Source organism: Nymphaea colorata, chromosome 5 (genome assembly GCF_008831285.2).
Source record: "Nymphaea colorata isolate Beijing-Zhang1983 chromosome 5, ASM883128v2, whole genome shotgun sequence".
In the NCBI taxonomy this organism is placed as follows: Eukaryota; Viridiplantae; Streptophyta; class Magnoliopsida; order Nymphaeales; family Nymphaeaceae; genus Nymphaea; species Nymphaea colorata.
In genome coordinates this window covers 15,323,596-15,335,926 of record NC_045142.1, presented here as the reverse complement: position 1 = coordinate 15,335,926, position 12,331 = coordinate 15,323,596, and the positions used below count along the sequence as shown (strand labels likewise).

The 12,331-nt window shown below is 39.4% G+C and overlaps 1 protein-coding gene across 5 annotated transcripts; it reads right to left on the bottom strand.

Moving 5' to 3' along the window:
• Positions 1–1,759: 1,759 nt before the first annotated feature.
• Positions 1,760–12,075, bottom strand: LOC116254489 (mediator of RNA polymerase II transcription subunit 32). 5 transcript variants are annotated; one of them, XR_004172695.2, is made up of 3 exons: positions 11,483–12,073; positions 2,426–2,511; positions 1,760–2,226 (listed from the first exon to the last, which is right to left on the bottom strand). XR_004172695.2 is itself a non-coding variant. In XM_031629907.2 (3 exons), the coding sequence occupies exon 1, from the start codon at positions 11,936–11,938 to the stop codon at positions 11,483–11,485; it is 456 nt and encodes a 151-aa protein (XP_031485767.1). In that variant the 5' UTR covers positions 11,939–12,074; the 3' UTR covers positions 1,760–2,226; positions 2,464–2,511. The 5 variants fall into 5 exon arrangements, 4 of the variants coding, with proteins under 4 accessions (XP_031485767.1, XP_049933928.1, XP_031485766.1 ...); XM_031629907.2 differs by having other exon boundaries at positions 2,464–2,511; positions 11,483–12,074; XM_050077971.1 differs by lacking the exon at positions 2,426–2,511 and having other exon boundaries at positions 11,483–12,075.
• Positions 12,076–12,331: the final 256 nt, after the last annotated feature.

Genomic DNA, 12,331 nt, shown 5'->3' with positions numbered 1-12,331 from the left:
TATACATGTTTTTATTTGCAGAATTTCCTATCATTATGTTCAGACATCTTGGTCAAATTTGAATCCATCAAAATTATTCCTTTTCTCATTTAATTTTGTCGAGTTAATCGAGAAGCCAAATCTTGTTCTCACCCAATATTTTGTGGTACGTGATGAAAAGAGAGCCGAAACTACTTCAAATCATCATTGTTTCTGGTTGAAGAAATTGAAATAATTACGGCTACAATTCTTTCAAGGAAAGGGCATCATTAATGGGGTGAAGCCTTAAAGTATGACGCAAAATAACTAGGATACAATTTTTTGAAGGAAAGGCCGTTCATAAGATGTAGCGTTAAGTGCATGACGCCTCAACACCATGAAACCACGCAGCAGGGCATATCTATCTCTCCCTTTCTTAACTGGTCGGGCAGGAGATCGCATCCTTTTTTCGATTTGCTGGCACTATTCTCCTGATGGCATTGAAAGTTGGATAGATTGTAAATGATTTAAGATGAAATTTTTGATTGTCCGCCCCTGTCCCTCTCTAAAAATTGATAATTTGCGTAAGATTTAATGTCCCAAACACTAGCGGATAGGAGTAATGTCTTCGGAGGTTAGCCAGGCCAAATGACTGCTACAGTGAGGACTAGGGCAGCACAATATATGGTAATAGGACCCATATATTGCACTCAAGCTGCTGTTGCCAACGTTGGACATGATCATCCTCACGATAACTTTTTTTATTCCTAAACTTTATTTTTCTCCTTCATCAAACAAATGTGAGGTTTTTAACGAACTTTATTTTCTTTTCATTAAACACTAATTAGAAAAAAGGCTGGAACTGTTATTCTTGCAGAATGATTCTTTGATTTCTAAAATTTTAGTTTTAGAAATAGACATCATATGTAGGTGAGAGGTTTAGAGCCTAAAAAGGACAGGTTTCTACTTTGATTTCATGGGTGCTCCACCTTTATATTTTAAATAATGAAGAACAATACCTAAGTTGAAAGGTGCACTGCTGTCATGTGTCATGTTAGTGTCAAAATAACCCAAAACCCTTAAAGTACGAGAAAATAGAAGAATCTTAAAACCTCTTTTTTGAACGGTGAATTGTTAACCTCCTGTTCACCCAAAACTATTTATGGTCTAATTTAGCAATTTGTTTCTCTCTCGTTAGACGCCCAAGGCAGAAACCGAGTTCAAGAAGCGAAATAGTACACACTTGATCTTAGCCAAAAGGCTGAGAAAGGTATTAAGCCAAATAAAAAACGCATGCCTACTAAAAAAACATAACTAAAATAAAAGGGTGATCTAAGTAGCTGTAATATCTGCAGCGTTTCAATATCTTTGCTTTAGAATTTGGGTACCACAAGTTCCTAGATGTGCCGAGAATGGTCTAAGCATATGGCATTCTGATTCGAGCTTGCACGTTAGACCCTGCTGTGAACACGGGAACATCCAGGACAAACCATGCCATGTGGATCGATCCCTGAAACTGTTAGGAAAATAATATAGCTATAGAAGATAGACATTGACGATCACGAGGTTCGATGCTGGAGCATGATTAAGGATTTTCCTTTGGTGTGACGGATGGGAAGAGTTTTCAAAGTCTATGCAAACCAGTTGGACATTCATATATCAAGCTGATCAAACATGTCAAAATTGACAAAGGAACCAAAAACAGTGCACGGCTCTTGGTGGCCGCAAATTGAAAATCAGCCCACTATCTCTGTGGCCAAATGGATATATTATTTTTATTTTATGTCGTTAAAAACCATCATAAAAAACATTGCAATGACCAGTTACTTGTAATGTAACGTACCTTTTGCAATAGTTTTTAATAATACAAAAAAAAAACCATTTAGTCATAAAAGTAGCCGGTTGATTTCAATTTCCCCTAATGAGGTACTAGAATATTCCCCAAAATATATTGAAATGCTAGACAGTCGGAGGTCACCTTCTTGGAAGGTCTACATCTGTCAAGAAACCATTTACAAAATTTTTCCATGGCCTTGCCTCGGTTGGACAACAAATTCTGCAAGACAAGAACAACGTTATGCACAAACACCATTAACATCATTGACTTCTACCTTGGTCAGGATCAAGCACCCCACGCTTTTAAAGAAACTCCTGATGCTCCTAAAGAAAGTTAAGAAACTCTTGTACTGAATTAAAAGCTCCAAGAGTTCTGAATTTCTCATTGCATCCTCTTATTTCAAAAAGTTCATGAAAATTGCGGCAGCTTCCCTATCATCATAACACACAATAGGCCTACATTAGACAAATACCCAGTGGCGTATATTCCTACTTTATAGTCCTGTTGTTCTAACTGAAATGAACACAAACAGCAATATCTTATCAGTTTCCTGGAAACATGGTCCTTTAGAGTTTCTATGATTCCTGAACTAAAGGATGGTATCAAAATGAATTTCAACAAAAGATATACCATGAAAATAAAAAAGAATGCCAGTGCCACGAGCCAACCTTCCTTTCAGTCTGTTCAGTGTGAGGGTCCTCCTTTCAGCCGCAACCCTAGGGCATAAGAGTGTTTATGCAGTTCACTTAAAAATAAAAAGAAGTGCATAAAGCAAAGGGGTAGAAGAATGTGCAATGCATTGTTTCATTAACTTAAGAACACAGTATATCACGAAAGAGGTAAGTGAGGAAACTCAAACTCAACTTATAAGGGTGCCCAAAGGCGCATACAAGAGTCCACTTGCCAAACACCCAAAGCAAGGGAATCCTTACATATAAAAGATGACACTGACCGGTGGGAGAGTATTCCTTTACAAGTAAATGAAGCATATACAAATGGACAACATGTATGCAAGGAAGTGGAGAAGCGAACAGCTAGTTAACTCCATGTTTAGCACATCATAAGATGAAAATATCTTCCAAAGATGTGCACATCTAGTGCTTGTGTCTGCTCATGTTGTTGACAACAGAACAGACTATAGTGCAACAATTTTCTATATTTCTTTGTGGCCAAAGGTATATATATAAGCTTTACTCCATTTTCCTATAGGCTAATGCAACTGGGAACTTTAACAACCACTCCCTTATTTCAACAGCTTATCCATGTTAGTCCCCCAATGTCTTCCACCTATTTACATTTGAAAATTTTCATGTTACTGCAACTTAAAGGATCACAAAGATCAGAACATTCCTTTTACTGATTCTTGCTATATTTCTGAAAAGATCTTTCCTAACTCCATGATTCATTCTTGTCTTACTGGAGAACATTTTGTTCTCCTTGACCAACACTCAAGGATGTTCTTTGCCAACACCATTACAGATAGCAACCAAATACTCATTCCTCTAACCCTCCAAATGTTGTTAGTTATAGTTCTCATAGATAGTGAGTCCTCTTGTAGTAAATAGTTTCGGTTGGTGGATGTTAATTGTTATTTCTGTTCCTTCTTTATTATTTTTGGTTAATGTGTGGACTGATAATCTAATCTTTCTATCGTCCCCTTATCCTATTTGTTCATAGGATTAGGGTTAATGAATCAATTCGATCTTTTCTCTCAGCACTCCTTGCAACAGTTGTGACACGACAAGTGAACTATGTTTCTGGAAAGATCTTCCTAACTCCATGATTCAGTTTTTCGCTCTTCCCTTACTGGGGAACATTTTGTTATCCCTGACAAATGCTCAAGGTCAAAGTTAAACAAAATAATGAATTAAAAAAAGATGGACGACATAAAAAGGAAGATTTTAGGTTCCCCAAATAACCAGTTCCAGGTTCAAACTCATCCATAACTATTTATGTAGGTGTGGCCAGTGAAAATACGCATAAAATCTAGGTGTTCTTTACCAACCCAATTACAGATAACAAATAAATGCTCATTCCTCTAACTCTACAATTGCTGTGACACAACAAGCTATGCCAGAAAAGCATTGGCCAACTGATACATAAGCCCTTCTCCCACAAAGTTAACCAACCACAACATAGTAAAAATTAACACACACACACACACACACACACGGCCGTACACCCCTGCATCCAAGTTTTTTGAAAATGGTCTATACCCGTACCCGCACCAGCACCTGCATCCGTACCTATGTGACATGGATCTGCTGTGATCAACCGAACTAAGCCAAAACTGACCATGTTAGATACACACCTTACTAAACTGATCATAGTACAAATGTTTATAATGACTAAAACCTATGTCACATAGGTACATGGATTTTGCCCAACGTATCTGTACCGGTACACCGGTACGGCGATTGGGGTGCGCTGGTATGGTGTGGTATGGGTTGGACCTCGGTTTCGGGTTGGAACTGATCCAAACCACCTTAAATAAAAGTTTTCTGCCAAACGTCTTTGCTTGACGCCTCTTCCACTTCTTTTTTACCTTTGAACGATGAGTCTTTGGTGATGGATTGCGGTGGAGAGCTTCGCCGGCCAATGTTGACCGGCAATGGACATCCGCCCGGCGGTTACCGGTGATGGACATCCGCCTGCGGTAACCGGCGATGGATGTCTGCCGGCAGCAACCGGCAATAGATGACGACTACCAGTCTTTCCTATGTTTTTATCTAATTCTCTTTTTAGGGTTATTTAGACTCTTCATTTTTGGCTTGCTCCGCAACTGATTTGAGTTTGCCATGTGATTTGAAATCAACCTCATGTCGTGTCATCTGCTTTTATATTTATGTTACTTTTTTGCTGATTTCATTTATATAATGATATTTGAACTGCCATGTGTTTGTCTGGTTTCATTGTATTCACCTGTCTTGCTGGTGTCATTTATAATTTTATATTGCCATGCTTTTCTATTATATACATTACCTATTTGCTATCTGCTTTCATTTATATTAACTGCCATGTTTTGCTTGCTAGTTTGAGTGGTTTCCATGTCATTTATATTCACCTATTTTATTGGTTTCTTCATTTATTTTTGCCGTGTTTTTTTTAATATTTATGTTACTTATTTGCTGTTTCGTTTATGTTGTTACGGCTGGTTTTTTGAGAGAGAGAAAAACCAATTTGATACCCATTAATCTTCCCTAATCTCTTGTTAAAAGAAAATTGGGGTGAAACTAACAAATTACAAAATAAGTCCAAGACTAAAACAATTATTAATAAAGAGCTGTTTTGAAAACTATTAAATATTCAAAATTTCAAAACACCACCAAACATAAATGTTATTCTACATATGTTATGTTTTATGAGATTTTTAAAGGAACTATTAAACCTTGTCTTAGTTCTTATTTCTTACTGAGTGGATTTTGTTTATTTTTATTTTTTGTAGAATTTTGGATATATATATATATATATATATATATATTTTGCTGTACCACCATAGCCAGATTTAAAATCACCGTACCCATACGACCATACCTGCTTCACTATACCCGTACTAGAACCCGTACCCATACGGCATACCTATGTGACGTAGACTAAAACATAATTATAGATAAATAAGACTATTAAACAGTTAATTAACCATATAATAGATTATATATATATATATATATATATATATATACACTCATCACACCGGCACCTAAGTTTTGTTGAAAAGTACCTGCACTAGCATCCTGCACCCATGTGACATAGTATACATTTGCATCTATATCTACTCTCCCATATGAATTGACTGCTATTTTCCTTGGAGAAAAGTCCAAGAATATAGATCCTTTCACTATTAATGTCTTTTCTCTTTTTCTAACACCCAATGAGAGGGCATAGCCTTCATCAGCCAGTTTCATTCCTTCTGATGCGTCTGCAATGGTGCTACCTTGTTTCTCCCCAATACAAGTAGAAACCCAATATACACACACGATGCTCTCCCTAATCCCCAATTGGTAGTGTCTACTACCTTGTTTCTGCCCATTACAAGCAGAAACCCGACACACGCACACGATGCTCACCCTAATCCCAGATTAGGGTTCCCTCCCAGAGGGATCAGTTCCACCTAAAACTCAGCGATAACCCCCAAATACTCTCCCAACCTTATTTATACCATTCCCGGATTAGTCCACTGGACCCGACCTATCCCAGACCCGGAGACTATCAATTAGTCCCCCTTTAAGAAAGGAAACCTTGTCCTCTGGGTGTGAGAAGGGTTCTCTTTTGTGGTTCAGCACCGTTTTTGAATTGCCATTCCCTAAGCACTTGCGACTTCCTTCTGCAACTGTTAGTTCGCTTGTTAGATTTGAGTCTCAGTGCCCACAATTGGAGGCCTGAAAGTTTCAGTTTGATCCCAAAAGATTATTCTTCCATCTCCAGCACCTCTGCCACAAGGTAAACGAGAAAGCAAGAGCTGCCCCCAAATCACCAACCACAATAATTGGTGTTAACGATGAATATCTCCAATCATTTTCTGTTGCATTTGTTTTTGGTCCCAAGTCTCCCAGCCGAAGACCAGCATTATGAAAGGAGCCACTAGCCCCAATTTCTTTCATTCTCTTCAACGCCATGAAGTCCAAGCCCTGTGATACTCGTTTTTTCTCATACACAATATTCCAAATGCATCCATCTCTTCTAGTGGAATGTGTGCTGACTTGGCCATAACTGTAGAATTGGATATATTAGTGATGTCTCCAAACCCGAGTTTCTTGGAATGAATACCAAGAGAGTCTTGTATGCTGATTATAGTAGAATGGATAGTAGAAGGCTTTTTTCTACAGTCAAAGTTATAAGAGTACCTTGATCATCATACTCAAGCAACTCATGCTCGATTGAAACAATCTTGTTAAGAATTGAAGACATGAAAATAGCTGCCTTCCGATAACAACTCAATATAACCTGGGAAGTAGAGGACAGGGAGACGATTTTGACATCTGCCAATTTTCCTTCAGCATTTCCAACAGTGCCCTACTCTTCAACATGTACCAAGACATTTTTTGACTTCACAAAGATGTCATCCATCCAAAAGTCAACTTCAAATTCAAACCACAACCAAATTTCCTTGGGTAAGAAAAACTGTATCTGGGTTGAAACTTTGTTTGCTAGAGCATTAATCCATAATGACATCAATCCTAAAAGAAATCTTTTTTTCTGCATGAGATGTGTAAAAAGAATATAGTTGTATGGTCAAAGCTGGTTGTGCGTCAACAATGCCAAGTGGCACACTTCCTCACACTCTTGGCCACCAACCCATCGCTCATGAGCATTAGATCCAAAGTCCATATCTCTATAGCTGAATGGAACCAAGGTGGCAATCCTTGTCCCTCTCCAAAACACCAAGGGTGTTGTATTCTTACAGAAATCACCTATATCTTGTACTAATAATGGCTGTTGAAAATTATCACTCAAAAGCTTAGGCAGCTCATTGACAACATAAGCATACATTCATCAGTTTTTCCATTTCACTTGTGTAGCATTCAGATAGAATCCAACATCGACACCAAACTTGGAGCTACCAATCTCCGTCACACCCTCCATTTCCAGCAGAAGAGATCTCAAGGATTTGCAGAACCCCCTAATCCTCCCTATCTTCCTCTGTCCAACTCCCTCGAAGCCCCACCTACTGTTGGTTGTTCGCTACTTGTTGATTTCCCACTTTTGTGAGGAAGTATTGGGGGTTTGCCTAGTTTCGCCCGTGGTCTTATGTTCGATCTTATTTGTAAGGCTACCACTGTAAGAGCTATGCAGTATTCCTCCACCAGGCTCTTACTCATGAGTTCAGTGCAGACATCTATGATGGCCCTCCAAATCCCCAGGTTTTCTCTGCCCTGTTCATCACACTCATGTGCCATACCCTTTGCACAAAGATTTTTTGACTCCCTCCCCTTCCATGAGAGAATTCCCAATCAGTCAGGGTTGCCTACACACATTGACACAGTGCCAGAACCGACCATAGGGGTTTTCCTGGTTGCAATACTTGCCTTTCATCCTTATGTAAGGCCGCAACTAGAGCGCCCTGGCGCTCCGCCGACAACTCCTCTCTTGAGGGAGCAGTTGCTCCTGCAACTTGCCCATCTCGACACAAAGATTCCATAGAAGCATAAAAAAAAATGGTGTGTACCTTGTCTTTTTAATGTTGGCAATAGGACAATGCTCCATAGCCTAATCGGTGCTCACCAAAACCGACTATGGCTATCTCCACTATGAATTGACATGGACAGAAATCGAAGATTCCATTGTCACCCTATAAGAATTGGTCCATACCTCTGTTGGCAGCATCAGCAATTTCTTGGCCATTGCCTTGTAGGTCCTCTTCTTTGCTGCCTGTCATCGCTTGCTTAACGAACTCCTCACGAGGGGGCTCGCTGTTGCTACCGTGAAGCTTGAGCTTATGGAAGACCTTCTTAACCATCTCTTCATCTCGAGGGGCCGGTGCTATCGTTGTTGTGTCGTTTGCGTTACCATCCATGTACAAAAACTTTGAGGTATTCACGGTTTTGTCCTTCCTACCATCTACCTTGTTAAGAAACTGTTCCGACAGCCTCTGAAAACCTTTTGTCCAGCCATCATCATCTCCAACCCCCGATCAATGGATTCCAGGGACTGCTTGATCTTCCCAAAGCTCCTTTCCATCACCTCCAGATGATTGTCCATCATTTGGTGCTCTTCATCTGATTGCTTGCAGAAGGATTCAAGAGTTGCGACATCGTCGCTAGTAGACACTGTGAAGAGTGTGGTCTGGCTTGGTGAGAAGGACGATCGGCTCTGATACCAATTGATAGCGTCTGCTACCTTGTTCCCCCTAATACAAGCAGAAACCCAACACATGCACACGATGCTCACCCTAATCCCCAATTGGTAGCATCTGCTACCTTGTTTCTCCCCAATACAAGCAGAAACCCAACACACTCACACGATCCTCACCCTAATCGCAGATTCGGGTTCCCTCCAAGAGGGATCAGTTACACTTAAAACTCAGTGATAACCACCAAATAATTTTCTGACTTTATTTATACCCATTCTTGGATCAGTCCATTGGACCCGATCCGCTATCCCAGACCTAGAGAGTAGAGAATATCACCTTGATTACTATGTTGTCATTTGAATAATTGTCAACCATTACCTATATATTAGGACAACCAAACAGAAAAGTTCAAAAATATGTTCCTCTACAAGGAACAGTATGACATGTGATTTAGTATAGCTATTTGTTTATGTGTTTCTTATGCTTTTTCCTCCATTCCATGTTAAGTTCTTTCTCTTGACTAATGGTTTTTCCTGGACATAAATCTGCGACAATGAATATGTTAACGAGGCATGTTTCAAAGATTTCCTACCGATAAAGCAGTTCTTGCCAGTAGATGATTGAGTCTAAGTTTCCAACTAATGCAGAAAATGCTTCACAATAACTTTTAACCTTCTTTAACAAAAAATCACCTAGTACCAATGTCTAAAAGAAATATATTTCCACGTCTTTTATGGACTGCTCAAAATGCATGCTGCTGCTATTTGAAAGGAAATTTTAAACCAACCTTCAACGTCATAACTTAAAATATTTTTCATGCAAATAGTACAACTCAAAACTTTCAACTTCACAATGTTAGACGGTAGAATTCTTAAGCCTAGAGAGTCCTTATGAAGCCAACTATATCAATAAGGTAGCGTTTGACGCATTGGAAATTACTGTTCAACTGGAAAAATAATTCAAATTTTTAAAAAGATTTCCTTCCTATCAAACAAGGGAAGGAAAAAATAACCGTTGAACCCATTTCCAGAAATATATTTCCAATTCCATATTTTCAGGCCATCAAACACTACCTAAAGGAATACTATAGTCTATAAATGGCCATTTAAGAATAAAGTTGGAGTCGGCACTTTCTATGAAAGTTGGGAATTGGATGAATGCAGGATTGGAATGTGTATAGATCCATAGGTACAGACACCTCTAACCTCCACTCTACTAATATAAAAATTTTATCAGTTTTGCTTGGGATGGGTGCCTTTTTCGACAAGGCACAAAATTGTAAAGAATGGACTCTATTCCAATTGTTTGAAGGTGCATGGGATGAAAATGAGATGCTATTAGATAAAAGTATCGGATGGAAAGGGGAAGGCACGATATGATGATACAAGGATTATTTGCCAAGAGCTACAAGTCAAAGTAGTATGCCAAGATGGGCAAAAATTTTGTCAATGTAATAGAGGGATGGTACTTATGCAAAAATAATGAAGAACCCACTACCCTTGCTTCAAGTGCTCGATGATATGTGTATAGACTCTATAGAGTTTCTGATCATAATCATCAATCTCATTCTTGGCAGTTTCTCAGCAAACCTTTTTTCAAATCTCCTTCAAAATGCAAATTCTATCTCGAAAACATTGAGCAAATCTCAGGATTTTAGGAACTCAAAAATATAAGGAACAAAAGTAAAATTTCTGAGGTAATATCTTGCTGCAAAAAAATAAAAAGAAACAAGTAAAAATAGCTTTTTGAAATAATAAAAAAACAATTTAAAAAATCACATGTAAAAATGGGAAAAAAGAGTTCTTTATGAAAACTCAAAAAAATATTTGAAATATCTTTGGATAGCATTGAGATATTTTTATTTCTGGCAATATTGAAAATGCGGGACATTTCAATGTTATCAAATAGCTTCAAAATGAACATAATATCAGGGCAGTTTTAAATAATAGAGCCGCATACTGAACTTCAAAGAGCTCCATGGACATCTATTATGATGCAATCATGTGTCGATGCTCATTTTAGAAGTAGCTGACCATGAAAGGAGATACATAGGGAGCTTCTATAATGTGTACTACAAAAAAGTGGATAGACCAAAGAAACTTCAATTCAGTTACTAGACAAAAGGCTACATCTGAAAAAACCCTTAATATTCTTCTTAACCATAATGTGGAAACTTGGAAAGTACGAGTTGGTAAAGAAGTATAGAGAAAAGAAAATTAACAATATTCATCAAATACACAAATTCAGAAGAATAATTTATCCCTAAAGTTCTTCCACCAGTGCCGATTATTGGAAGAACTTAGGGTACTTGGAAAACAAGAAAGGAAAATGAGCAAGCCTATGGAAGCAATGAATTCAAATTTGGTCATTTAGTGGTATCCATTAAAATGAACAAGGACATTTGAATTTCCCGTTTTTAAGCAAAAGCCAGCTCAAACATACACTGCTACATTATTCTCTACAACCAATCTCCTGTATCTTTCATCAGCAGCCATTAAAACTCCGCATTCATTTCATATGAGGATTCAAAGGAACAAAATTGTAACATGAACTTTTTTTTCATCAAAAACAAAATTTTAACACGATCCCATATAAAGATCAATAGAGAAATCCGCAAGATTTTACAATTTCCTAGCAATTAAGCGGATCCATCCTGAGAAAGAAAAGGGGACAAAGGAAAGGCGCATAATTCTAACTATTCTACAAAAAGAATCGGTCCTAATTTACAGAAAGACTCTTCCCATTTTGGCAAGCAAAGAACATTATCTTATTTTCTTCTTTTTGTACAAAGTCCGCATTCTCCAGAAATTTGAACGCCCAATTCAGTAATTATTTCATCAATACAACAAAAGGGACGGGAGATTTTCCAAACAGGAAACAGTACATACGAGGGGTACCTATTGATTTGGGTCTTCGGAGAAGCGAGCATCAAATGGAGTAGATGCATGAGGATGGGCCGCGGAGGCGGCAGCAGCAGCAGCAGCAGCAGTGGCGTTGGGGTTGCCAGAGCCGTGCTGGAGCTCAATGACGAGCCAACGGACGGCCTTGCTCATCTGCTCGAGCCGGACGGCGCTGATGGGGGCGAGGCCAGGGGCATCCTGCGCTGGTGCAGGTCCTGTGGCCTCGTCCACAAGGCACTCGGAGCCGATCCGCTGCTTCGCCGACTCGACGAACTCTTCGGCACGGTCGCAGGCCACCCGGAAGATCTCCCACTGATGCTTGAAGCGCTCGAGTGCGTTGTCTGTGGCCGTCGACTTCTGCCCACCGGAGAGATCGTTGGCTTCGAAAACCGCCGCTGCTGAGCCAATAAACTCCTGGAATGCCTCGTTCAACGCGTCCATCGTGCTCTCCATCTTTGTCTCGTCTGATCTCCTGTCTCTATGAACATTTCATTGCCACCGCCCCTTCCTACGATCACACGAGAGAGAGAGAGGGCCGTGGGAGTATGGGAATATCAAGGGAGGTAGGCGAACCCCAGGCTCTGAAGGATTCGCTACGAAGTTTACGATGGGGGCGTCAAAGTCAACAAGCCCGATGCTCTACTGCCAAATCCCCACAAGGGCCATTCTTCCTTAATTGAAGACTATTCTAACCCCAACCCTTGAATCGTCGGACTCGGATGACCCTTTGAGTTTCCTTATAAGGTTCAGTTGTAGGCAGGGGCGGAGGGGGCCATGGCCCATCCCGGCCAATGAAAAAAAAATTACATTAAAAAAAATATTTTTTTTTTCACTTGCACTTTAGAT

Coding starts and splice junctions, on each gene's coding strand:
- LOC116254489 (XM_050077971.1), bottom strand. CDS start 11,938: ATGGAGAGCACGATGGACGCGTTGAACGAGGCATTCCAGGAGTTTATT.